General features: G+C 57.5%; 1 protein-coding gene across 2 annotated transcripts; it reads right to left on the bottom strand.

Annotated features, from left to right (window-relative positions):
• SEMA7A (semaphorin 7A (John Milton Hagen blood group)) lies at positions 493-27319 on the bottom strand. 2 transcript variants are annotated; one of them, XM_018066330.1, is made up of 15 exons: positions 27222-27319; positions 25987-26215; positions 10690-10841; positions 9847-9888; positions 9419-9511; positions 9118-9202; positions 8844-8954; positions 8103-8242; positions 7310-7494; positions 6321-6429; positions 6038-6236; positions 3115-3242; positions 2770-2924; positions 2517-2578; positions 493-2191 (listed from the first exon to the last, which is right to left on the bottom strand). In XM_018066330.1, the coding sequence occupies exons 2-15, from the start codon at positions 26156-26158 to the stop codon at positions 1830-1832; spliced, it is 1995 nt and encodes a 664-aa protein (XP_017921819.1). In that variant the 5' UTR covers positions 26159-26215; positions 27222-27319; the 3' UTR covers positions 493-1829. The 2 variants fall into 2 exon arrangements, with proteins under 2 accessions (XP_017921819.1, XP_017921820.1); XM_018066331.1 differs by lacking the exon at positions 27222-27319 and having other exon boundaries at positions 25987-26250.

Genomic DNA, 27319 nt, shown 5'->3' with positions numbered 1-27319 from the left:
GAGCCACCCCCTCTGCACACACACACTAACCCCTGGCCTGCCTGCTGGCCCTCGCCTGCCCTCTCTCCTCTGGCCCAGATACTTCCCTCACCACAGGTTTCTCCCACAGGGTCTTATTTGATCAGCTTTATCTCCCAGAATGGGCCCCTTGAAGGCAGGGAGGCCAGAGGCTGTTTCTAGAATGGAGAGGCCTGCCCAGGGAAGTGGTCAGGGGGTGGAGGCTGGGAAGGGGAAAAGGCCCACTCTTGAGGGGAGGAAAGGTGGGATGCAGGAGTGTCTGGGCTCCAGGTCCTTGCCTGACAGGCAGAGCAGTGCTCGAAAGCTGTGGGTTTAGAGCTCACTCCTGCCTCACGCTAACCAGGAGCCCTTCAGCTCCAAGGACCTCGGGAGAGGGGGTGAGGCTCACAGGGGCAGGAGGTACTGAGTCATGAACAGGAACCCCCATCCTCACCCCCTGACCAAATGGTGTGGAAGGCAAGGAGCAGGCACAGGTAAATAAATAGCTTGTTTATTAGTAACATGTTACATTATTAAAGTGCATTGAGAAGAGATGCAGGGGCCCGAAGCTGGAAGGCCACCAGCCCCAGGCCCTGCCCCAGGCTGGCCAGACACAGCCAGAGAAGGGCCCAGCTCTCTGCTGAAATCCATGGACAGGGCTGGGGGCAGAGCCGCCCACCTGGAGAGCTTGGCCCAGGCCGTCCCTACAGGAATTCACAGTTTAGCCTAAGTTATAACAAGTCCTGAGCTGAAGGTGGGAGGCTAGGAGCATGGAAGCACAGCCCTTGGGGAAGGGGGCTGAGGGGAGGGGAGGGGAGGGGACCCCCTCCCCGCCCCCCAACCCCCAATGCCAAGGGCAGAGTCCTAGAAACCTCCCCCTGAGGACCTGGCTCCTCCTTTGAAATGAACACGGTGAACCTAGGGCTCAGTTTTCTCCTTCATTCTCCCCTGTCTCCCTCATCCCACCCCCTCCCTCAACCACCCCGACCAGGGGCATGGACGAACGTCCCCTTCAGACTGGGCTCCCAGGGCAGAGCCAGCTCATGCTTTTCTCTTCAAACCCATGCCCATCCCTGGACTCTCATCCCATTCCCAGGAGCCGTAGACCGAGGCCCCCCCTGCCCCCCCATGACCCATCCCTCCCCCAACCCCTCCCTCCCCACCCTACCCCGCATGTAGTTTTGGTATTTCATACAGATGCAGTCAGAAGTAGCTATACATGAAAGAAGCCTAACATAAAAATAGAGCTTTTTCCGTCCTTCCGTCCGGAAAGCAAACATCCTTCAATAAACATGCAAGGCAGCTGCCTAGAGGGACCCAGGGCTGATGAGGAGGTCACAGAGGGCAGCCCTGGGCCTGCAGGAATACTAGCCTCCCCGAGTCCTGGCAGGAGGGAGAATGAGGGGGTGATCTGGGTCTAGCGAGTCCAGAAGGACTCGGGCCTCAGCCCTAAGGTCCAGAGATGGGGTCCCTCATTCCTCTTTTTAAACCCCACTCTCTGGCCCACAGGCTCTTAGGCCAAGAGCATCACTGCATTTCATCCGTTTGAGGAGTTTTTGAAAAATAATCTCCAAAAGATAGTCTTGCATCAAGGCCCCAGCTTCAAAGTCAGAGCCTGCGTTGTGTGGCCTGCAACACCCTCGCCCCACGGGGGCCCAACAGCCGCCTGCGGCTGGCCATCTGCAGGCCCGGTGTCCCCCGTCAGGTTTACGCAGTCCCCCTGGGAAGAAGCAGTGGACAAGGAGCTCCTGGGCCCAGCCGGTTCCGGGTGTGAGACTTTTCTAGTGCCTCGGGGCTGCAGAAGCCTGCAGCACACCCGGCCCCGTGAGGCTCTAATGGACCAGCAGGCCAAGGATGAGCGTGGGCAGGACACCCAGCCAGAGGCTGGTGGCCACAGTGCAGGCATGGCCCAGCAGTTGTGAGGTCATGGCGCTGTCCTCACGCAGCAGCTCCCAGTGCTGAGCTTCGCGGAGGTAGGAGTCCTCCTGGGCCTCGCAGTAGTAGTGGCCGTAATGGAGGTCCGTGAGGTTCTCGATGAACAGGATGCAGCTGGGGCTCTGGTGGCTGGGCTCACAGCTCTGCTCCACACTGTTCTCGTGGCGCCAGGAGTAGGTGGCATGGCGGGACTCCATGGGGCAGCTCAGGTAGTAGCGGGAGTTCTGGGCCAGGGAGACCTTCTGCAGCGGGGCCTGCTCTGGGGAGCGAGAGGGAGGGAGCCGTGAGGAGCGGTGAGGGCTCCCAGGGCAGGCTGTGTCCTCCCACACTGATAGGGCTACAAGGCCAAGCCTTCTAAATGAATGCGGGGACACCAGCCCCCCTTCTCCTCCTTACTCTCCCCTGCCTCCCTCACCCGACTCCTTGTAGAACCCCTACACCAAGGGGGCTCCTTCCACAGGACTGTCCTGCCCCATCTGTCTGGAGCCCCCAGGACCAGATTTGGCCTCCCTTGGACAGGGCAATGGGGCACGAATATACCACCCCCATTGCACTGCAGCTTCTGAGCTGGGCCAGATAGGTACCTGGCTTCGGGTTGGGGCACCCCTTGTGTGGCTCGACTGGACTGATGGACTGCAGCACTGGCCTGGAGTTGGAAGGAAGAGAGAGGCTAAGAAAACAGGAGGCCACAGGCCCGGCCCCTTCCCTGGTCTCACCCCCGAGCAGTAGTAGCAGTGGTGCCCACTCGGAGGAGGGTCTGGCCAGAAGGGACGCCGCCCACCAAGCACTACTGCTGTGTCCACTTTCTCCTAGGAGCAGGGGGCCCGGCCAACATACTCTTGGGAGCTGTAGATGGAGACACAGCGGTCCTGGTACCAGCCGCAGTAGGGGTCGCGGGCCATGAGGCAGCCATGACAGCCCCCGGTGTAGACTTCACACAGGTCCAGGGGTACCTGGCTCACCTCCCACTGGGAGTTCACATACAGTTTCCGCTGGAAGGAAAAAAATGACCAGTCAGGTCAGGGACCCCAACTGAGTTCTAAGCCCCCAGGCTGAGGTCCAGCTGCCTGGCAGGCCCAGGGGCCCAGAGACCCTGAAAAGGACATGCGAGTCACACACAGACGGGCTCTGTCCTCAGGTCACGTTGGCCCCACAGGGCGGGTTGAGGGTGGGGAGGCTCACCCGGTCAGCATCCAGTGATATGGCCTGGATAGCGGCCGCATGGCGGAAGGGCTGGATCTCCAAGATGTTGAAGACAAGGCTGTGCTCCCGCTCCCCCGGCTCCACCACCTTGTGGATGGTGCCCTTGTCTATGGGTGAAGAGCAGAGGGTCAGCAGGCGGGAGCCCCACCACAGAGCCAGGCAGCCTCCCCATGGGCTGACCAGGAAAGACACAGGTGGGCAGGGCTATTTAAGTCAAGGCTCAGGCGAGGGTCAGAGGACTGGGGTGGGGTGGGGAAAGGACAGCATGACTGGGGAGGGTCTTAAGGGCCCAAAGATATCACAGGAAGTTTCCAAGACTGGGCCAGGGAGGCCATCCCAGGAGGCTCTGGGCTCCCCAAGGCCACAAGGGGAAGCCGGAGCACAGAGAAGAGAACCAGCAGTCCCACTGCCAGCCCAAGCACTGCCAAGCCTCCAGCTACACACATTGGTTACAGTACTTCATTTAACCCCCCACTCCCCTGGGAGGAGGGTATCAACATCCCCACTTCAAAGGAAAGGAAATGAGGCTCACAAAGACCAAGCAACTTGCTCAAGGTCACGTAACTGGTGACTGGAACTCAGAGCAGGCAGAACTAGACCCTTCCAACCTCTTCTGTTTCCTGGACTCTTTCGGATGTGCTTTCTTTGAAATAAACTTTTTATTTTGGAATAATTTCAGATGTACTGAAAAGTCACAAAGACAGTCCAGAGTTCCCATATACCCTTCGTCCAGTCTCCCCGAAGGTCAGCATCTTGTGTGACTGTGAGGTTTGTCACAGCCGAGCAGTTGACACTGGTTTGTTATGATTAAGTCGACTACAGACTTTATTGGGATTTCACGGGTTTTTCCGCTAATGTCCTTTGTCTGTTCCAGGATCCAATCCAGGATTCCATACTGCATATGCAGTCTTAGGGGATTTTTTTATTTTTCTAAAGTCTTAGACCTGAAAAGGACCTTAGATTCCACATAGGGGATCCCAAGGTCATATACTAAGCTGCCTGCCTCAGAGCCCGGAGCTCTCTCCATTCACTCCTGTCAGGGACTAATGGGCATCCTGACCCCTGAGTCTTCCCAATCCTACCTCCCCGGCTGTCCCAGTTTCTAGAATAGCCTACCTCACTTTCCCTCCCTCCCAATTTCCCAGGGCATCACTTGCCCCAAAAAAGCAGTCAGATGATCAGATGACTGCCTGCCGGGGACATTACCTCTAAGTGTCCACGATCCCCCCTCTGCGGGTTCTGGGATGTGGTCCCTGGCTCCCTTGGCCTGACAGGCTTCCAGCCCACGCACTACCTTCACACCCACACTGCCCTTCACCTCCTCCACACAGCCCGATGACAACCTCTCATAGCTTCTTCCAGCTGTAAGAGCCTCCCATTCTCTGCAGAAGGCTCAGAAAGTCCTGTCTCCCATCCAGCCCCAATCCTTCATGCTGCAAACTCCAAAACAGTATCTCTCTGATGGCCCTCAGGGAGAACCGAGACAAATGCCCTCATCACTCAAGTGCATCGGCTTCCAGGTCTGCAGAAAGGGAGCCTACAGCTCCCTCAGCCCAGGACCAGCCTGCCTTGTCCTGGCTCCTGCTCCCAGTCCTACATCGTCACCCCCCTACACCCCAGTGCTCTATCCTGCTGGCTGGTCACAATAGCCGGGCCATCCGCTGCTGGAGCAGAGCAAGGACAGGGGTCAGTGGGTGGAGCCAGGGAGCAGAGCAAGGACAGGGGTGAGTGGAGCCAGGGAGCAGAGCAAGGACAGGGGTCAGTGGGTGGAGCCAGGGAGCAGAGCAAGGACAGGGGTCAGTGAGTGGAGCCAGGGAGCAGAGCAAGGACAGGGGTCAGTGTGTGGAGCCAGGGAGCAGAGCAAGGACAGGGGTCAGTGGGTAGAGCCAGGATGAACGGAGGAGTCAAGGGGTGGTGGATCTCACAACTCGGAAGCCAAGCCTGTGAACGGGAAATTACTCTCCCCAAGACTCCTAAGCGCCAAAACACCAATGAGGCCACTGTGACCCTGAGAAAACCCCAAGGTGAAGCAACAGCAGGAAGTCACATAGGCGGTATGTACAGTTGAGGGGGCTGCCTGAGGCCTAGACTATAGGACCCCAGAGGTGTTCGGCACTGGGGGAGACACTGCTTTTCTGATGGCACCAGCACCCAGTCCTAAGGAAGGCCTATAGCACCCTCCCCTCAATACTGATCTCCATGCCTGCTCCCAGAGCATCTTCGCCCACAGTCTGGGACCAGGAAGTTGCTCTAAAGCCACCGCAGGGCTGTTTTCTTCATGGCCAATGACCTTCTGGGATGCAGGCTCATCTTTAAGAATGTTCTATTCTGCTTCTGGGGCCAGCCAGACCCCACTCCCAGAGGGAGCCCGTCTAGGGAAGAGGAGGTGGCCCCGCAGTCCTCCGCAAGACCCTGCAAAGGAGCTGCCATCTGGAGGTCCTTCCTCATATCTCATGAAACTCTTTGCATCCCACAGATGTTTCCTCATACCTGCATAATCTCAAAGACAGCGAGAGGGGCCAGTTTCCTCACTCTGCCTGGCAGAGGCCCATAGGACACCTGGGACCAGGCCCTTCCACCTGACTTTCCATATCTCTTCCTACCATCCTCAGGAGTCAGAGTGCTGGACCAAGCTACACCCAGCTTTGCTCACACTCACTACATTTCTGCCTCTGAATCCGGGTACCTTCCAGCCTTCGATGCCCTCCTCCCTCTGCCCCATCTCCTCCAGGAAGCCCTCACTGATTGACTCTTTCACAGCTACACATATTAATTCCTGACAGCTCTTAGCCACTCAGTTCTCCCTTCCAGGTATAACTATCCAACCAGATGTTAACGACATTACTCTTTATACTCATTTTTTCCAAGCAGACTGGAGAGGGGGTCCCGGGTAGCCCCTCACCTGTGGTTAGGTAAAGCACGTGGAAGGTCTCCCCATTGCTGGCATGCATGCGGTGGACAACCACCTTCTGGTAGTGGTACTTAGAGTGGAACAGTGGTGTCTTCAGAGGCCCCATGGGCTCCACCCTCTGCACCACCTCAGGGTGACTGTCGGCCACCTGGAAGGTCTCTGTGGGTATCGGCTGCCGGTCTGGGAGGCACTGGGCGAGGAGAACAGGTCCAGATCAGTGGGGTGGCTGGGAGATGGGGTCACAGCCTGGGCCATGGCGGGTGTCACTGCTCACCTTGCCAGGCCGTGGGTTGGGGAGGCTCGAGTGGTAGCCCTTGAGTGAGGAAGTGCAGAAGACCTTGTCAATGTCGCCGAGGGAGTACACGCAGACAGCCGAGTAGTTCCTGGGGGGACATAGAGACCACCTCAGTGGGAGGCCCAGGACCGCCCATCTCCACTCACTCAGGCCAGCCCTGCACCAGATGGAGTGTAACTACAGCCTAGCGACCAAGCCTCCTGGCCTTCGAGCTCCATGACAGCAGGGACTCTCCTGGAGGCCAAGACCAGTGCCTGAGTGTTAGCAAATACCACTGAAAGAAGGAGAGAGGCAGGACAGAAAGGGAGGGACGGAAGTTCAGCCTAATTTCTCTCTTTTGCAATATAAAACCATAACCTGTATTCTGTCACGGAATCACTGAGTTCAGAGGTCAACCCCAGGGCAGAAGAAATCCCAGCACATTCATCCTTGGGATGCTAATGGCCACAGAGGCCAGAACCCCGTCCTCCTCCCAGCCCGCTGGGTCCATGCACACGGGAGCCCCAGAGCAGGGTCTTGGTTTCCCCACCCTGCCCCCACCCTCCCCACACACACCCTCACTTAGGCCTGCCTTGTTTTCAATCAATGAGAGTGATTAAGAGGTGTGATTATCAGGCACAGGCAATGCCTGAGCAGGTGTGATAGCACCCAGCACCCTGAGAGGCCTCCGCAGCCTTTTCCCAGGGCCCAGCAGCCGCTCTGCGCACACAGCTAGCGGACACACAGGCCCAGTAGCCGTGAGCATGCATATGGCACATGTGCACACAGCCGTCTATACAGACTCACAAACGCACCAGCATGCACATCCTCCTGAGCACTGTGTCCGCCCAACCCAGGTCCAGCAACAGCCTTGTCCCTTGAGCCTGGAATCCCTGTGCTTGCCATATCAGCCATCCCCTTGACAAGGCATAAGTGCTCTGATCCCCACTGGATACTCACCAGCCTAGCCCCAGGACAAGACCACTCACCAGGGGTTGGAGAAGACACCGTAGACCCTAGTGTCCTTCCACTGGCCGTTAGGGTCGGGGAGCAGGAAGACGTCCTGGAGCCGGTTGAAGTTCCTATTGGTGGCAGCATCACTGCACACCAGCATGGCTTTCAGGAAGGTGTTCCACTTGGACACCGACAGTGAACTCTCACCACCCTGGTCCCCCTGGAAGGGAGGAGAGGAGAGGGAGGTCCCTCAGCACCTGCCTGGGCTGCCCCACATACCCGGGGCACCTGATGCCGGGAAGGCCAGCATCCAGGCTTCTGAGGAGGAAAAGAGGCCCTGCAAAGGGCCAGGACCTGCCAAGGGGCGAAGCTGGACTGCCCCACAACTCAGGCCAGGCTCCAGGTGGCAGGCCTGGCTGATCCAGGGCACAGGGCCCACAGTGGGGACCTGCAGGGTGCAGGGGTCAGGTCCCCATCGAGCACACTGGCTCAGACACACGTCTGCCCACTCTTACACATTCACACTCACATACATGACACAGACCTACACAACCCAGCATCTTCACGCAGGTGAAACACAAAACGTCAACACACGCTTGTTCCCACGCATATGCTCGCACACACTCTCCACGAATACACACCTGTGCACACCCTCACACATGCACGTGACCCCAACCATCACTACCCATTCACAGATGCACCGACCGTCCTGTGCACACCCTCTTCCTCCCACAGTCCCACAGACTCCCTCGCACACTTGCACTCACACACTCACTCACTCCTGTTCAGGCACAGACACACTCGCTCGCCCACCCTGCTCTGGCTCACCCTGCACAGCTGGGCCACTCGGGACACATTGAGCGGGGCCTCGGGATTCTTGTCAGGGTTGTCCTCTCGGAAGAAGTAGTAGATCTTGTCATCATAGGCCTGGTCTTGGTGCACGATGGTGGCCTTGATGAACTGTGGGTCTGCCGGGGACAGATATGAACGGGTGTGAGGCCGGGAGCCTCTCAGAGGACCCAGCCCCCGAGTCTGCACAAACAAACCCACGTCCAGTCACACCAGGAATAAACTTCAGAACGCCAGGTCCAACACCCCAAGGGGGCCGAGACTCTGCACCCCCACCCCTCACCTGTTTTGCCCTCTCCTACAAAGATGTCATTGGCCCAGGAGCAATGACTTCATGCCGAGGGACCCGGAGGAGTCCCTGGGGGCCTCTATGTCACCTCTGCCTAATTGGTAGAAGAGGGAGTGGGTGTGGCCCCACATGAACTCAGCAGAGGGACACGCTGTGGCTCCCGAGGACCCCACACGGGTCTGGGGCTTCCTCTGATGTGTCTCCAGAGGGTGTCAGGCCCATTCTGCCCCCACATCTTCACCTCTGCTATCCCCCGCTCCTGGCCAGGACCACCTCCTTGGCTATCTTATCTCAGGACTGCACCCAGCTCCCACTTTACTGATGGCCTGTGGCCCCAGCAGCCCTCAGGGAGACTCCCCAGAAACATGAGGACCCCTGAGCATTCACACACTCTCATTGGCCCAGCCCAGCCCAGTGGGAGTCTGACTCACTCTGCATGACGGTGTCACTGGTGTACAGCTCTATCTCACCCTTGATGCGGCGGAACCTAGGGATCTTCCCGTTATATTCCTGCTTCCGGATGGTGGAGTACACCTCATCCCCTGGGCACAGTGGGAGGGCCACGGATAAGGGCACGCAGCTCTTGGAAGCCCCTCCATGGGGCCTGGACCAGGCACAGAGCTGACCGCCCTCCCCCAGCCCAGCACAGCTACCCTCAGGGCACCCGCCTGCTCCAGCCACAGCCCTACCGTCAAATGGCCCTACCGTCAAACAGAACCAGGGAGTTCTCATCAGGGCTGAAGGGTGCATAACCTTTCCTCTCCCCAAGAAACTCCACAGAGTTGTTCACCTGGGGAAGACCAAGGGGGTCAGAATGCCACATGGTCCCATGGTCATTGCCTCCCATGGGTACCAGCGGCTCAGCCAGGGTCCCCATCCTCCCAGGAACTCTGTACAAGATGAGACCAGCCACAGAGCGCCGCCCCCACCTCTTCCCACCTTGGGGGGCAGAAGCCCATCCAGACAAGGGTGAGCTGACCAGGCACACAGGGAGGGCCCTCCTCACCAGGATCCAGCAGCTGGGGCGCCGAGCATTGGTGCCACAGGCCAGCAGCCCTTCGTTCTGCTTCTCCAGGAGTGTGATGTAGTTCCCACAGTCCTGCCAGGAAAGGCAGAAGGCAAGAAGTTGGTTGGAGGCCCTGGCAGGCCTAGCACTAGGACCCTCAGTCTTGGGAAAGAAGGCTTTAGAAATCTAAGCCCAGGAGGTATCTCTAAGGAGAGCCCGAGTGGGTGCAGCTGACTCCCACCCCCCTAAAAACAGAGGAATGGTTTAGGGAAGGAGTGTCTCCTGCTCAGGCCAGGAACCCTAGGAAGGGCTGCCTCTCTCCTCCCAGACTGCGGCTCCCAGGACAGGGCCAGGCCTCCTTCCTCAGGCTCTTAGGGACTCTTCCAAGGGGCCCAGCCTCCTCTCTGCACTCCCTTTTCCCCACTCACCTGCTTGTCCCGGCAGGACCCCTTGGTGGAGCCAATGTTCACCTGGGGGAACAGGGAGGGGGATGTGAGTCCACCTGCCAGGGGCAAGATGCCCCCAACTTCTTTCCATGCATCCTCAGGATGGGCTCGTTCGGCAGATAAGCAATTAAGCCTTCAAAAAGGGGAGTGATTTACCCAAGATCACACAGGCTACTCAGCCTGAGACCCAGAGCCAAAGCCCAGAGCTCAAGGGCCAGTCCAGAAATCTCACAAGACAGGGTCACGGGGTTTGGGAGGCCAGCTTCCTGCTAGGCCTCCCTAGTCAGCGCTCCCTACCCGGCCAGGCCTGTTAGCTTCATGCCTGTCTCCACATCACCCCAGCACCCAGGCCAGTCAGGACCACTTTCAGGGAGCCTTTCCCCAGACACCACTTATGGGGTATAATAGGGGGCTGACCAGTTCTGGAAGACATGCCAGCTCCCCCAGATTCCCTGAAGCCTCTCACCAAGGCCAGAGAGGAGATAAGATGGGGAAAGGGACTCCCCCGATGGTCCAGTGGTTAAGAATTCACAGGCTGATGCAGGGGACACAGGTTCAATCTCTGGTCTGGGAAGACCCCACATGCCACAGAGCAACTAATTTTGTGTGCCCGTGAGTCACAACTACTGAGCCCGTGCCCTAGAGCCCGTGCCCCAAAACAAGGGAAGCCACTGTAAGGAGAAGCCCACGCACCGGGCTCAACGAGAGAAACCCCACACGCAGCAAGCAAAGCCCAGCTCAGCCAAAACAATCAATCAATCAGTCAATCAAAAGAAGATGGGGAAGGAAGAAGAGAGAAGGGGGCAGGAGAGGGTCCAGGCTCACCGTGCGCACGGAGGCGTTCCTGCCCTTGGAGAAGTCAAAGACATAGACTCTGTTGCGTCCGCCCACCCACACGGAGGAGCTGCCTGGCTCATGGAAAAGCACCGTGTGTGGCTCAGTTGAGCCGAAGTCCACATGGTCCTGCCCTGCATGGCCTAAGGAAAAGACAACAGGCACAAAATGTTGAGGCTGGAAGATCCCAGCCTGCCCTCCACGCACACTGCATCCACTGAGCTATGAGGGCTTGGAGCTGGCTATGAAGACATTGGACTCAGAGCTGTGAGCAGGAAATGAGAGGAGCCCTCTGGTAGGGGCTGGCAACCAGCTGTCCTCACCCCAAAGCCAAGGGCCCTACCCTACAATATGTATGACTTCAGAGTCAGGACAGAATTTAAGGACCCCCACCCCCACCCCACTCCCCCCCCACACACACTCTGCTGCTCCCAAGAGGGCTGGGCTTGGAAAGGAGGTCCCTCAACTCTGCTCTAAGGCTCTCTACTGCCTAGGACAGAGCAAGCAGTCACCTCCACCTCCCGCAGGTAGCAAGGCCTCTAAGAACCCCATGGACAGTTCAGGCTCCCAGGAATCACTTTGCTCGGAACCCTCTCCCCTCCTTCAGGAGGCCCTCTCTGACCCTTCCCAGCCTACCCCACCCCCTGAGTGAGCAGGTCAGTAAGGATCAAAGCCAGAAAGGAATCTTAATGTCCAGTTCCTCCCATTTTAGAGATGGAAAAACAAAGGTCCAGAGAGGGGCAGCCCAAACTCACACGGGCAGTAGTAGCAGGCCAGGGACCAGAGCTTCTGCCCTCAAGCTGGACTCTGCCCTGGACTGCCCTGGCCTGGTTTCACAAGGATGCCAGCTCACTCCCGTGGGGATGACCAGCCCCCACTTCCCCGCAACTCTGGGATGGGGGCCCTTCGCAGAGCATAGCCTGGGCCTTTAAGTAGAAGGGCTGATTGGGACAGTTTTGCCCAAAAAAGAAACCTGCAGCCACTGCCTCAGGGGAGAAGATGTCTCATCTCCGGTGACATCGCTGAGGTCGTCCTGGTTGCAGGGCTAAATTACAGGAATGGGACAGCCTGTGGCAGCGCCCTCAGCAATCAGCCATAACTAGCATCATCCCACCTCCGACCAGCCAGTGCCCTCAGCCTGATCACTGTTTATTCAGCTGCAGCAAACTCAAGGGCAGCAGGCAGTGACACCCAAGCAGGACACCCTCAGCCCAGACAGAAAAGAACCGCCCTGTCCTTGACTTTGCCCCCAGGCCCCCTCAGTGCCATTTGAGCCATTCCTCCTGATTCTGCACTCAGCAGGGACAGAGCACCCTCTCCACCCTGCAACCTCCACCCTCTCCACTTTCACCCCCTTTCCTTAAGACACATTCTTGCATGGCCAGGTCACATGAGCAAGTGGGCTATTCTCAGACACCACCTCAGCTGTGGCCCAGCTCACTGTATAGAGGCCAGAACCAAGGGCCTTCAGGAACACTCTAGCTCAAGGTCGCACTGGAGGCAGGAGATTCTGGCTCATCCAGACTGAGTGTTGGTAGACAGGAATGCTCATGAAGATGCCAGCACTGCAGGCCACAGAGAAGCGCTGAGCTCACGGCCCTTGGGTTCACCTGGTGAGGGCTCAGCCAGGGCTGGCAGGCTCCCCTTCCCCAGCAGCTGGGATAAAATTAGAGTGTTAGAGTGCTGGGGAGAGACACAAGGTTTTCCTGACTCAGCGCCCTGGCTCCGGCTCCCCTTTCACCCGCAGCCTGAGCAGCCACCACCGGCCCTGCAGCCTAACCCAGAATCGAGACAGTCTGTGGCCCCAGCTCCCCACCTATTCCCCGAGACGCCCAGGCAGCCAGAAAAAGCTACATGTCTGGGCCCGAAGACGTGGGGCTGGAACCTGAGATCTGAGGCCCTCCAGAGGCCAAAGGGGAGGAGACTCAAGCTCAGGTCACACTGGCCACCTCCAAACAGTCGCCTCAGCTCACAGCCTCAGAGGAGGGGTCTGCACAGCCAATGCTTGGCCCTAGTCGTGGAGGAAGGGGCACAGGAGGGGCCCTGAGGGAGCCTGTGTCTGGGGTCACAGGGCCATCCAAGTGAGGAGGAGATGCAGCCTGTTCTGGGCAGTCTAGTCTGATGGGACAGCTGTGGCCTGGCCCTGGAGAGCAAGCTCTGCAGGGAGGCCTGTCCCTACCCTGGAACCCAGTTGGAGGGGTGGAACAGCCACACCAAAGCAAGTCTCCATGGAGCTCAAGCAAAACTGGTACAGACCCTGGGATGCTCACAAAGTATCGCTGAGAACACACAGGGAGGGTGAAGGCTGCATGGAAGTTGGGGGGCTGCTGGGTGCATATGGGGGTGCTGCTGGGTATAGCATGACAGGACAGCCCTGCACAGATCTGCAAGCGTGAGCTCTGCTGTGCTCAAATCCTGGCTGTGGCTGTCAGGGTCAGGAGTGGGAGGGAGGCAAGAACTGCTCACCTCGTCTTAACGGGAGAAACAGGAGCCCAGGAGCATTGCCTCCCTTGACCCCGAGGCGCCCGCCCCTCCCGGCTCTGAGCCTGGTGATGTGTATGGGGGAGATGGCACCAGCTCAGCCCCAGGACGAGGCCTTGGCTCGTTCCCTACCCCAGCCCCAGCCCGGCTCCCGCACTGCCCGAGGCCCTCAAAGGGCCTGATTGTGCAGGGGAAGTGTCTGAGCGGCAGCAGCTCGATGAATACATGAAAGGAAGCTTTGTTCAGGTCACAGGAGCGGGGGCTGGGGGGCTCAGGGGCAGGAGGGCTGCCTGGAAGTGAAGGCAGCACCAAGTCTTGGAGGCCAGGATCTGTGGCCCCTTGGCACCAAGAGGGGAGGGGGTGGCATTCAAGGCTCCACTCCAGCAGGGGTTGAGCAAGGCCGGGGCCTGCTCCTAAAGAGATTCAGTTTTGTATCCCTAAATATGTCTTCTTGCTTCCTTAGGAATCCAAAAGGATGGAGAAGGCAGAAAGACCTATGCTAGATGGGTAAGAAACAGGCAGGAAGAGACTTCTAGGCAGTGGAAACAGCCTGAGCAAAGGTGGGGAAGCTGACAGTGTGGTGGGTGAAGAGACCTAAAGAGAGGAGACTGGGGAAGGTGGGCTGAAGCCCCCAGTGTGGTGATGGGGGAAGGGCAAGGCAGGGGACCAAGGCTACACCAACCCATGCCCTTCAGTCTCCGGACCTGCCTTCTCTTTCCAATGAGCAGGGCCAGGATCCACAGAGCCTCCGCTCCTCCAGCATCCCTGCACCTCAGGTCGCCCTGTCTGACCAGCACCGCCCCCCCCCCCCACTTCCTATCCTGGAAGTCTAAAAGGAGCACCGTCTGGCACCGTGTCACCCCCCTCACTCCCCGGCCTGACGCATTAGTGGCTGACTAAGTGGTAGCTAAAAGCTCCCAGAATAACCAGGGGTTCAGGCAGGGGAGAGGGCTAGGGACACATGGGATAGACATGGCTCCAGAGGCGAGCCAGGCACAAGCCCCCTACCCCCATGTGATTCTTTGCCAATCCTGGCTCCTTCTCGACCAAGAAAGGACACACTCAGGCTGCCCTGTACCCAGCTAGACTCCGTGACCACCTGACCCCCCTCAGCCGCAGACAGAAATGAGGGTCAAGAAGATGGCCAGGTGTCAGGGGGGCAGCCCTCCCCCATCAGGCCCTCAGCCAGGCCATCCCTGGGGCTCAGATCCTGTGGGAACCAATCAGACCTGACCCCTCTGGTGGCCCCCACCCTCCCAGCACAATACCAGCAACCGACTGTCTGGGACAAGTGTGACCTTCTGTGGTGGGGGTTTTCCTAAAGCGGGGCTGCCTGCTGGAGCATCATTCTTCCTCATCAGCGCTGGGTGCTGTCATGCATGCCCTCACCGTCCCCGCATCCTCACTGCCCGTGAAAGAGGGCTGCTCAGGGGAGGGGGGAGTGGTCACTAGAATGGGGAGCAGTGGCATTATCTGTGAAGGGAGCAACAAGGGATGGGCCCACAGTCCGGTCTGGACAAGGACAGCCTTCCAAGCTGACCCACTGACCTGACAGGCCTTGAATGCTAACCTCAAGGAGCCCTTTGAGAGCAAGCATGGGGCAAGCTCAGAGAATGGCAGGAATGCGGTATCCAGCAGGGAGTGCCTGCAGCAGGCAGCCAGGGAGGCCCAGGCGCGGGGCAAGAGCCAGGCCACCCTCCGACTGGAGGCCCAACCACAGCTGTCAGGAGCCTCCTCCCATAGTCGGGCCCCACCCTGGATCACCAGACCCACCTCACACCCTTGCCAGAGGAAGAAGAGGGAAGGCCCACGCAGGGCCCAGGAATTAGCCCTCAGGCTCGCCATCCTGTGGAAGCCCACAGGTCAAGGAGAAGGGAAGGGAACAGTGGCTGAGCTGAGGGGCCCGGAGGCCAGAGAGATGGTGCCACTGGCCCAGGACACAGAACTAGGGAGACAGAGCAGGGCCAGGCAGCGGCTCAGGTTTCTGCAGCTCATCGCCCTGCTCCAGCCCAGGACCACAGCCTGGACTTCCGTGAGAGCGTCCTGATCTTCCAAAGCTGGCCATCCCCTTCTCTCGGCCGCCCTGGGTCATCTCCTGCTCTCTACCCTACATTCCCTTGCTGGCCAAGGGAAAAGTCACTGGCCTGGTAACTAGAGAGATCACCCATCCACCATCCTTCCAGGTAGGACTCTGAATGACAGAAACTTTCCCACTGGAAGAGGTGAGGGGCAAAGGAACAAATGTTTCATCGTTGCCTCCCGCAGAATGGCAGGGAGGAGGGCCCGGGGAAGCCGCTCCTTGTATCCAGAAGCCCAGCTTATGTGATGGCATGGGCCTGTGCTAAGGAAGGGCTGTGCTTGCTGTTGGGGTGCTGGCGACACTCGGCCAGGCAGGGCTCCAGACAGCTGCCAGAGAGTTGGTGTGCTGGGGCAGGTGGCACCCCTGAGGCGGTACTCAGGGTCGTGGGAGGGGTGCCTCTCTCTCTTTTTTTTTTTTTTTCAGGCAGCAATGTATTTATTGGAAATGAACTAGACATTACATTAACTAAATGAAGATGTAACAATGCATGAAGCATAATTGGTGCAACATTTAAAAGATCACAAAATAAAAAGAAAATTCATTTTCAAAAGAAATATTGCATCCAAGGCAAGCCCTGAACACCATAATACAACTGATAACATTGACTGTGAAGATCCAGAATAAAATTTAAACCAAACAACTGAAAGAAAAAGTTTCTTTTCCCAACTTGAAGGTTCCCTGGTTACCACCTGTGTATCATACACACCAGGTAATTTTCATCACCAGACAGTAACCAATGATATTTATCATATTCCTCATAAGAAAATACCTCTCCTACAAATAGAGAAATCTGAGGGAAATCCAAGCAACAAAACAGTTGGTGGCCCCAACTGATTAGGTCAGCATTTTCTAGAATCTAGAAATTATATTAACTTTACTAGTAAGACTTCATTTCCTTCTGAGAAACTGCCTGGATGAGAGGGCGTGCTGATTGTAACATTACATTTACTACACTACACTGAGTCACTACATTCCACTGAGTAGCTGGTCGGTCGTGGGGGTGAGAGGGGATGTTCAGATCCTTATCCATTCATCAGACGTTTCTGAAACTTTTAGAGCTTTACTTTTCTACTCTGTAATACATTGTAGCTTGTGTATAACAAACTCCCTTTGAAGAAAATTATCCCAGATAATCCATCTCTGATAATACAAGTGCTGCAAAACGCAGTGATGAAAAATATTGTTTGGAAAGGCAGAACTGCTGCATCCACTTTCCGAGGCACTGTCACAGAGTCATCTCTGAAATGGAGAAATTCCATGTGTAAGTTAAAAATTCCTTTCCTTCCATTCACCCAGCATGCATGAATGTCTTCTTATAATCTCTCTGTAGACTGAGAAAGTCAGGAGTCCCAATGCAGAACTGTAGGTTTTAGAAAGGCTTTCTCCTTCCCTTCCCATGGATTTCAAGTTTGTTTTAAACACTCCACAGTTCTCATAAACACTCATGTGGAAGGGGAGGATGATTACAACCTTATCAGACCTGTCAATTGACAAAAAAAAAGTATCTCAACACAGTATCTCATCTTTAGAAAACCAATCATAATTGCATTTCCTTACCCTCCATTTAAGGTAGAGAGAACTAAGACAAGAGTTCCCACATTTTAGTGGGAAACGGCAAATCCTTGTCACTAACTATGGCACCAAGTAGTTCATTCAGGACAAATTTCAATAAAAAGGTAGAAAGTTAATCTTGACAATTTACGTATGCTCAGTCGCTCAGCCATGTCCGACTCTTTGTGACCCCATGGACTGTAGTCGGCCAGGCTCCTCAGGCCATGAGATTTTCCAGGCAAGAATACTGGAGTGGGTTGCCATTTCCTACTCCAGGGGTGCCTCTCTTTATCAACCGTGGGAACAGTGAGCTGTGTGCTGAGCCACGGGGGAGGGTCTTCCCACCCATCAAGGTCAGCCGTGGGTGGCAGGGAAGCATACCTCATGTACGGACTCAGCCCGGGTTCTCTCTGCGCTCCCTGTGGCAGCCAGGCGGCTGGGTGACCGTGACTTGACCAGGGACTGGGCCTTCCTGAGTGTGGCTTCCTCCTCAGTGGATTGGAGGGCCTGGTGCTTGCTAAGGTCTAGGTTTTATGACCCACCGTGACTTAGCATCAGCAGCAGCAGTGACTCAGAACCAAACACTCGGGGTTAAGCTTGGGGGCATTTGGGGGAAAGCGTGGGGTTTTGAGTACTGGATAAGTCAGAGACGGCTTTCTGAAGGTCCAGGCAACAGTGAAACCACATCCTCATCTGCCTCCACCAACTAGCTCACCAAATCCCCCCAACCACCCTGCAAAGAAGGCAGGACAGCACCTGCATGCCCATTTTACAGACAGAAAAACTAGGGGCCTTCCATGCCACTGCGGGCTGTGTGCTCTCTGCACTGTACCACTGTTCTCGAAGGAACAGAAGGCTTGGCTGGCTGGAGAGACGAGCTGGGGCAAAGGCTTGAGGGTAAGGAGCAGTGTGGAGAATATGCTGAGTGTGTGCTGGAGGCGGGGCTGAACAAAGACAGATTTGGGGGCTCAGGGAAGGCTAGCACAGAGGCCCAGCCAGACAGGGGAGGAGGCGCCAAGCCCAGGGAAGGCAGGAAGCCACGTCCTGTCCGGATTCTGCCCAGATTCCACTGGTTCTTCAGCTCAACAGTTTCTAAAAGCCCCAGAGTGAAGCTGAAGTCAGGTGGTAGCTCTTTCAAAGGAGAGGATAGGCAGAGACACTAGGCCTGCCCTTGGGCCCAGGGCCAGAGTAGGAATCAGGGAGGGCAAAGGATGGCTAAACCACCCCAAATGGAAGGAGGCAGGCAGGACAGGGGGCTTGAGAAACAGAAGGTTCCTTAGCTCAGCCTTAGCCTGGGCCAGAGGGGAAAGAGGGAGGGGTCAGAGAGCAAGGGCAGCCAGCCAGCATGGGCAGTTAGGGAGAGCTGGCAGGGGCCAGGCTGCCAGGGCTGCATTTCATCAGCAATCAGAAATGCCAAAGGGGGAGACGACACAGGCAACGATGATACCCCCACCTAACTGTTTCACAGCATTTACTAAGTGCTGGGCAGTACTCGAGGGTCAGATGTAGTAACTCATTCAATCATCACTGACCTCTTGAAGGCAGCTTCTTTTATTATGCCCTGTACGTTCTACAGATGAGGGCAGCCAGACACAGAGAAGTTGTGTAACTTGCCCAAGGTCACCCAGCTCACTGGTGGTGAGGCTGACACTCAGGCAGACTGAATCTGAAACCTGTGTTTGTAACACTGGGCTCCAAAGGTGAGCCCTTGGAAGCTTCTAGGCCAGCCTCTCTCATGCAAATGAGGAGACTGAGAACCAGAGAGGGTGGAACCTGGTCAGAAGCTACTTGCCTGACCTCTATCCACGATGCCCTAAAGAGAGTGTGTGTGTAAGGAAGCGTGGGTGTGCAGGCCTGAGGGAGGCAGGGACTAGGGACCTGGGCGTGTGTGCCACACTGCGTGCTGACCAGTACACAAGCATCCCATGATCTCTGCCCAGAATAGAAGCACAGTGCAGTGTGGGCAGGCTGTAGCGAAGGGAGGGTGTGCTCAGAGACCCTTCTTAACCATCCAACCAGCCAGGCTCCCGCCCAACCTGCACTGGTTAAAAAAACAAAACAAAACACTGCTTCTACCTCCCAACTCAAGAACCCACCGTGGGTCCCAACTGCATGTCGCAGCAGGGCCCACCTCCTCCGCTGGACAGTCGAGGCCCGCCGTCCCTGCTCCTCTCTGCCATGGCTGCATCCCGCTTCTACCCCTTCGCTTGCGCTCTCCCTTCCCGACCGCCTTTCCCCTTCTCTCTGGGCACACAGTCTTACCTGGGCTTGAAGATCTAGCCTCAACCCCCCTCTCCCCCCGCCGGCTTCAGGAAGTGTCCCAGACTGCTCCAGGCCTCACGGTTCCGTCCTCCCTCTGACCTTGTTCTATACACCATCTGGCACACACCATCTTCTCTCAGATCACATTGTTTGGTGGAATTTCACCAGGACTGTGGGGTCCTGAGGGTGAAGCCCAGTCCCCAGGGCCAATGCAAGGTCAGGACAGGCAAGTGCGGGCAGCTGAGGACATTAAAAAGAAGCAGGACTAGGGTAGGCCAAAGCCCAAGGTCAGACTCGGAGACACCTTAGGACAGGCTCTTGGGCCACCAACAGGGTACCTTCCTCCCTCACTAGGCTGGCAAAGAGCCCTGGGCCCAGAAGACAAGGATATAAGCAGTAATCTATGCCACATTCTGCCCCACTTCACGTCCCTGCTCCTCTGTCTAGCCTGGCTCTTCCTCCTCCACCAGGCAGTCGTCCCAGGTTGCACCACCCCACACTGACCCTTCCTGCTCTCACTTCCTGTCCCAGTCTTTGGCTGCACCAGGCTCCTGACCTCCCCAGGTGCCCTCTCTAGTCACAGGCTGCAGGACCACCTCTCCAGGTACCAGCAGACCCTCCAAGGGCAAACCCAGAACCTCTCCTCTGCCCTCACCGGAAAAGCAACTGAACACAGACCTAGACACAGAGCGGGGACTAGCTGCCCTCCTTTGTGAGGGCTGCCCCCAGGGGTGCTGGGTTAGAGCCTCACCCCTGACTGGCAGAAGGGGTGTGGAGATGCGGCAGCCTCAGCCTAATCCCCGGCTGCCGTGACGGTTAAACCCCGATTAGCCCATGCAGCGACACAGATCAACCTGCTCCCAGGACCTGAGGCCCAGCTGCCCCGAGGAAAAGAGCAGAAGAATGCGTGGAGCTGGCGCAAATCCAAAGTCCTGGAGGGAGGAGGTCAAGCTGCTGAGGCTCCCAGGAGCAGACAGTGCTGGGGCAGGGAGAGTCTGGGTCCAGCTGAACTGGAAATGGGTTTGGGGAGCCACAGCATGAAGACCAGAGAAAGCAATGGCCCCCCACTCCAGTACTCTTGCCTGGAAAATCCCATGGATGGAGGAGCCTGGTAGGCTGCAGTCCATGGGGTCGCTAAGAGTCGGACACGACTGAGTGACTTCACTTTCACTTTTCACTTTCATGCATTGGGGAAGGAAATGGCAACCCACGCCAGTGTTCTTGCCTGGAGAATGCCTGGGACGGGGGAGCCTGGTGGGCTGCTATCTCTGGGGTGGCACAGAGTCGGACACGACTGAAGCGACTTAGCAGCAGCAGCAGCAGCAGCAGCAGCAGCAGCAGCATGAAGACAGATAGACAAGTGGAGGGAGGCCAAGAGCTGAGGCCAAGGACAGTCCTGGGAGGAAGACACTGCCCTGGTCCTGGCTCTGCCCATCTCACTGGGTGATGCTGGGCCAGTCCCTGGCTTCTCTGGCCTCAGTTTCCCCATCTGTGGAATGAGTGGTTAGCCCAGGTGAACTCTGACGTTTGTTTTCTGACATCAGGCTGTGTGAGTTAGAGTCATCCGAGAAGGCTCCTTGGAGGAAGTGAGATTGAACCAACAGAAAGAAGGAAGCGGGGCAAGTTGGGTGCTTGGAGGAATGACCAGCAGGGCAACAAGCAGCAGGGCAATGGCCTTGAGGCAGGAAAGCATGGGGAGTGGGGAATGCTGAGGGAAGACCTACGGCCAAGGTGGGGTGGGGGTGCAATAACGGGCTTGGAGGCAGACTGGCCATCGGGAACAAGAAAGGGATGGATGAAATGGTCCCTCAAGCCTGGGCTGGCTAGGAAAGGGAGAAGCCCAAGTCCTCTGACATTTGGGGGCCACAGTCCCTGCTCTAGGAGGACCCCCTTCCTCCCCCACCCTTGAAGAGAGGTGGCTTCTGGGGCAGCCAGGACTGACCAAACAAGGAAACCAAGAAAGGAGGAACCAGAGCTGTCAACTAGAGCAGAGGAAGTGCTGTCAGCCCCTTGTGACACAGCTAGACTGCCCGGCAGTGGCACTGGGGGTGGAGGGCAGGACGTCAGCTGGGGCCTGAGCTGTCAACTCGGGGGCCACCCACTCCTACCACCGCCCCTTGCAGGCCACTGGGTCCCACCCCGTAGGCTGAGCCTCGGCTTCCCACCTGCACATTAGGGGTCCTGGCTCAGCCTTCCTCAAAGAAGGGTGTCCTGCTCTCCCTGCTTCTCCCAAGTGCCCAGCCTGGGTAGTGATCCACCCTGGGTAAGGAGGTGAAGGTTCCTGGAAGCGGAAGCTGGGCAGAGGAAGGCCATCTGCACCTCCCACACCAGCAGGGCCTGGCTGACGCTGGGCGAGCTCCTCAGCCCGTGAAGCCTCTCTGCTGAGGACTGGGCCTCCTCACCCGGGAAACACCTGTGGTCAGGAGCCAGCAGGAAAGCTCTGGGGTCCCTGGACCTGCCCCAGCTTCCCATCAGGGAGCTATGACACAGGGAGGTCTTCCCTGCCCACCATGGTCCTTCCTTCCTGCTGCTGGGCTGGCTGTGGAAGGCCAGGTGGCCTAGCTCAGACATCCCCCTCCTACAAGAAACCCTTCTGGAGCCCCTAGGCCAGGCTGACTCAATGTTCCTCCACACAGCTCCTTGCCTCTCCTTCATCCTAGTTGCAAGTTCTGGGGTCTGAAATCCTGTCATACCAGGGTACTTTCTCCTGTCCCTCCCCTCTCAAGCTGGCTCCTATTCCACGTACCATCCTGAGCGATCACCTCTTCTAGGAAGCCTTCTCTGATTGTGCAGACTGGATTAGGTACCTCCTTGACCCCCACAGCTGCCCTCTGTGACAGGCCCTGACATGTTGCATTGTAACTGCAGGTTGACTTGCCTATTTGTCTCATCTACACAGAGAAGCCTATGCACTCATCTAGTTTCTCATTCCTGGTTCCCTAGGCCCGGGACCAGCACAAGGTTGGCCCCAGCAAATGATAAATGCCAAAAATACTGAATTACTATGCCCACCCCCGGAGTTACAGACCAAATGAGCCATTTCCTCCAGCTGATCAGCCATCAACTTATGAGGGAAAATGATAGGAAAGAACAGAAAACTAAAGGAGTTCCCCTGACTTCCCAGGTTTTGGTTTCTCCTCACTGCTTGGGTTTGAAGAGACCACTACAGCCTCCACCTGCCCCAGAAAGGCAAAGGATTAGTGTTCTGATAAGGATGTGCTCAGTCGCTTCAGTCACATCCAACTGTTTGCAACCCTACGGACTGCAGCCCGCCAGGCTCTCTGCCATGGGATTTTCCAGCCAAGAATACTGGGTGGGTTGCCATGCCCTCCCCCAGGGGGTCTCCCATGACCCAGGGACTGGACCTTCATCTCCTGCATTGCAGGTGGATTCTGTTATCACTGAGCCACCAGCTCCTTCCTACAGGGAAGCTTTGGGTTTCCCTGATGGCTCGGCGGTAAAGAATCCACCTGCAATGCAGGAGATGCAGGTCCAGTCCCTGAGTCATGGAAGATCCCCTGGGGAAGGGCACAGCAACCCACTCCAGTATTCTCGCTTGGGAAATCCCATGGTCAGAGCAGCCTGGCAGGCTACAGCCCACAGTGTCACAAAAGAGTCAGACACGATTTAGCGACTAAACAACACCTGCTTTGGAAATTTGAGGAAACTGAGGCTCAGAAAAAGTCAAGCACTTGCCCAGAGATACACAGAAAATCATCAGAGCTGGGTCCAGAACCAGGCTTCCAACTTCCCATCTCTTTCTCCCCCATCATGGTTGTCTTGGGCCAGTGCCGGACACCTTACATCCTGGCCTGCTCTTAGAATCTTCATTATTCAGGAAAGGGGGCCCACAGAGCCAGCAGGAAACTCCCGGTGACATCACCAAGCATCTCTCCCAGCTTAGAAACTCCCCTTCCTCCTGGGACTTGTCCCCCGCTACCCCCACCCCTCACCCCCGCCCCGTTCTGCAAGGGGAGTTCACCTTGAAGGTGATGAATACATCTGAGTCCCCAAGGGGGCAAGGATTTCCACTGGAAATGGTGATGCTTGGGGAGCCCCAGCTGTGACCTCATCCCCTAAAGGAGGTGACAACAACCCCCTACCCTGGGGAGTGGCCTCATAATGGCTCCCCCAGCAGCTGCCGAGTCAACAATAACATCCTGTGTTTTAACTGGACAAGGGAGATGGCAGAACCAGCTGGATAAGTGGACACTGCGCTCTGCTTCTTGCTGTGGACAAGCTGGCTCACCTCTGACCTTGGAGATCAGGGTCTTCTGGGTCTTCTCCATTTCCTTCAACCAGGGATGGAATGGGAGAGGGGTACACAAGCATGCCCACCTCCTGCCTTCACCTGCAAACCACTCCCCTCTAGCTCCTGCTGCAGGGAAGTCAGGTCCACAAAGTCACACCCTTGACTGGCTCCTGTCTCAGTGACAGCTCTAGGGGGAAAAACTCCAGAGCCCTGACAAGCTCTGAGGGTCAGAGACAAGTACAGAGCTCAAGGGCAACTGGCAGTTCTGGGCCAACCTTTATCAGGCTGGAGAGGCATCAACCTCCCTGACAAGAACAGGCCAGGACCTTCCCAGAACTCCCTTATCTAATCATCCCCTAGGACTTGGGGGTTCAAGAGGCAGAAAATAAATGACAGAGAAAGATCCCTCTATATCCATTCCAGTCCTCACACTTGTCCTGGCTTATAATTAAAACCCCAGTTTAGGCCTCACGGAAAAGCAGCTCCAGAACCACCATTATCCTTGGTCTGGTCATTCCTGGAGGCCGCCACCCCCATCCCTTCACCCCACTGGTATACAGGGACCTAGGCCTCCAGCAAGGCTGGGAAGGTCCTCCTCTCACCCTACTCCCGGGCTCACCCTGCCCAAGCCCATTCCTGTCCGACTGCCATGTGTCACTCCATGGGAAATAGGAGGCAGCTGTCAGCTAGGCATACCATTACCAGCTGGTGGTCCTGGGGGACAGGTGGATGGCAGGGTTTGTCTGGCCTGTGGGGTGCCTGGCACCAGTGAAGAAGACCACAGATTGCTCTTGGCCAAGAAAGGTGAGGGGCTGGCAGACCCAAGTGGAGGTCAATAGTGCGTTACCCAACAGAGGGCACGGCCAGTGCGGCTACGATAGTGAACTGCGTGCAGTGGAGAGAGCACTTTGGAAAGTGGGTAAGAGGACAGAAATCAGTTTTAAATAGCCTCAGGGTGGGAACTAAGTGCCCGACGAGATGGGAAGGCAGCATTAAGTGCTAAAAGGTGGGTGTGCATTAAATATGTGTGTGAAAGGGTATCTTGGGAAGACTGGGGGATGGGGAAAAGCAGAGCCAAAGGCAAGGGGTTTGGCACAAGGGGAGATTTCAGAACACTCAGGCAGGGGGAGATTTTAGAACACTCAGATGTGGCCATCATCCCCTTCAAAGTGCACAAACGCCGTGCTGTCCAAGACAGCTAAGCAGACTGAGGAAAGACAAGGATGCTAAGAAGGAAGAGAGAGCCCAGGGTGGAGCTGGTATGACTGAGGGGCGTGTTGGTGTCCACCTTAAGTGGACAGTCAGGGCTCAGATGCCCCGCTCCACTTGCACCAGGAATATCTTTGTCTGGGTAGCAGAGCTGGCCAAGAAACGGCCTAAATCTTTCTCCACTTCCTAACTCAGAATAAGCTCTGGTCCCTGCCAGATCAGAGCCCCCTCTCTGCAATGTGAGCTCACACAATGCACAGTGACCTTGGGCGAGTCACATTCCATCCACTGCAGCAGCAGCTCAGGCCACTTGCTTTTGGAGTGGGTTTTTCTTTTTTTTTCTCTCTCTCCGCTAAGAATACCTGCCCCAGATAATGCTCAGGCTCTGGCAATCCCTGCAAACCGCCTCAGGCATCAAAGAGCTCCCGGAGGGGCCAAATCTACCAGCCCCCCAACCCCCACTGCCGGTCCACCACCACCGCAGGGGGGCCGCGCCGACGCCGAACATGAGGACAGAGCCCAGTGGCAGGGGGGTGGGGAAGCATTTTTGTGCATTGCAGAGGAGGGGAGCTCAGTCCCTCGAGGCATGAAACCCCTCAAACCACCCAGCTGGTTTTCCGACCCACGTACAGTGGTCTAAACTGAGACGCCCCTGGGGGAGACTCCGGTCCCCCAAGTTCACATAACCCTGAGGGCCTAAAAGCTGCACTCCCTCCCCAGGTCCTCTGCCTGGGGGTCCCAATGGCCGCGCCCCACCCATCGGGTACTGCCCCCACGCTGGCGCCGAGCCCTGTGACAACTGCCACGTGCGGACAAGGGGGGAGCGGCTGGTCCCAGCACTGCAGAGGCAGCGCCGGGGTGCCCGAAGCCTCTGCACCGCACCTTGTCCGGGCTCTCCACAGGGTGCCCACCCCTTTACCCGGCCCGCGCTTGGGGCCGGGGCGGGGGGCGGGGGCAGGCAGCGGGGTCTTTGTTCCCGCAGCCCGAGCGCAGCGGCGGCAGCAAAGGGTCCGCGCCCCCTTGCCGGCCCCACTGGCTCCCCCGCACGCAGCTAGAGCCCGCAGCTCTGGAAGATAGAGCCGGGTGGGGGTCCCGGCGGGAGAAAGGATCCCCCGCACAGAGGCCCGGGCGCTGGAGGGCGATGAGTGCCTAGGGCCGAGAAGAGGGCCCTCTCCGTCCCCCTGAGCCCGGCCGCTGCGGCTCCCGGCTGCGGGAGGACTTGGAGCGACTTAGCTGGGCTCCGGCCCCCGCCGCTCGCTCGCCGCAGCGTTACAGCCTGCTCCGGTGTGGCCGCGCGCACATTCACACACTCACCCGGACCCACACGCTACCGGCGGGGACAGCCCGGGACCCACAGAGCCGCGCGCACGCACTCCCTCCGGTGCCGCACACTCCGCACCCGCCCCGCGCGGCACTGGATCCCGCGCCCCGCAGCTCGAGCGGCGCCACCTACCTTTCCAGACAGCGGAGATGCGGGGTCCGCTCTTCGGGTGGCCTTGGGAGGCGGCGGCCGTCCAGACCAGCTGCAGCAGCAGCCGCAGCAGGAACCTGGACCGAGCCAGAGGGCTGGAAACGCGGGCTCGCGGGGCGCCGAGGGCGGTGCATCTGGACGGAGGCGGTGTCATCCCCGGAGCGGAGCGACGGCGGAGAGCAGCCAGACTGAGCCAGCGCCCGAGCGAGAGCTGAAGCCAGTGCGAGGAGGCGGAGTCAAACGCCTGACCCCACCCCGCCCCTCCCCCGCCCCTCTTCTCTAGGCTAGCCAAGGGGAGATGTAAGTGCCCCCCCTCCCCCCCACGCCCCAGGGAAACCTACACCACCTCTTTCTGGGCAACTCCACCCGCAGGCAGAACCCGGGTGGGCAGCGAGCAAGACAGACTTATGGTCTTCCGTGATGAGCTTCAGGTTCTGTCCCCTCTCTGGGCCTTAGAGTCGCTCCCCCCACACCATAAAGGGATTAGCCTAGCCTAAAAGTCAGGCAGGACCTCTCCTGAGACAACCTCGCTAATGGTCAGCTAAGTGTTTGGACCCTGAAAGCTGCGGTTCTCAGAGGACAGGCTGGCCAGAGTGGACACAGCTCCTCTGAGCCTATAAGCAGAAGCAAGAAGCTTTTCCTTAAGCAAGGCGGGCGGGTTTTGTGCAGAGGGTCAATAATCTGTGGGGAGCACTCAGAGCCCCATCCTTGCTCTGCTGTGAGAACACGGAATTTTCATCTTGGCCTGGCTCCCTCCCCTCCCCTCTCCTCCCTTCCCCAGCCAGCAGCCTTCTGGGCTGCCTCCCCCCCAGCCAGCTGGTGTATGCTCAGAAAATCCAAACTCATTTCCATGTGAGTGGAGGGGGATATAATTAAGAAGGCCCCTTCCCCAAGTAGAAAGAGAGGGAAGCATCTTGCATGCCCAGGACTCACTGCTGGGGAAACAAAGTCAGGCCAGCTTTAAGGGCTCTCTGCCCACAGGATGCACAGGGCTCAGCTGAGCAGGCAATCTGATGACCCAGTGGTGACCCCCTGCAGGTCTGACCACATCCCTCTGCAGTCATCTGAACTGCCCAGGCAACTCTGCCATCAGCTCATCTTTTCCGAGCCGCACGTCTGCCCTTTGTAAAGGAGTCTCCTCTCCCTCAAGCCAGTCAGGACCCAGACCCTCCACCTGTGCTTCAGCCTAACCTAAGCGTGGTGGAAAATCCACTTACCCAGTGCTGGTGCTGTGCCCTGCTGTGCTATGTCGCTTCAGTCGTGTCCGACTCTTTGCAACCCCGTAGACGGTAGCCCACCAGGCTCCTCTGTCCAT

The sequence above is a fragment of the Capra hircus genome, chromosome 21 (genome assembly GCF_001704415.2).
Source record: "Capra hircus breed San Clemente chromosome 21, ASM170441v1, whole genome shotgun sequence".
NCBI lineage: Eukaryota > Metazoa > Chordata > Mammalia > Artiodactyla > Bovidae > Capra > Capra hircus.
The sequence above is the reverse complement of the archived record's forward strand: the minus strand, read 5'-3'. Positions and strand labels throughout refer to the sequence as shown.

Excerpts from the sequence above, each read along its gene's own strand:
- SEMA7A (XM_018066330.1), bottom strand. The coding sequence starts at position 26,158 with ATGACACCGCCTCCGTCCAGATGCACCGCCCTCGGCGCCCCGCGAGCC. Across the intron at positions 9,889-10,689 it reads GGAACGCCTCCGTGCGCACG|GTGAACATTGGCTCCACCAA; the intron begins GTGAGCCTGGAC and ends CTGTTCCCCCAG. Across the intron at positions 2,192-2,516 it reads GTGCCCCAACCCGAAGCCAG|AGCAGGCCCCGCTGCAGAAG; the intron begins GTACCTATCTGG and ends CTCGCTCCCCAG.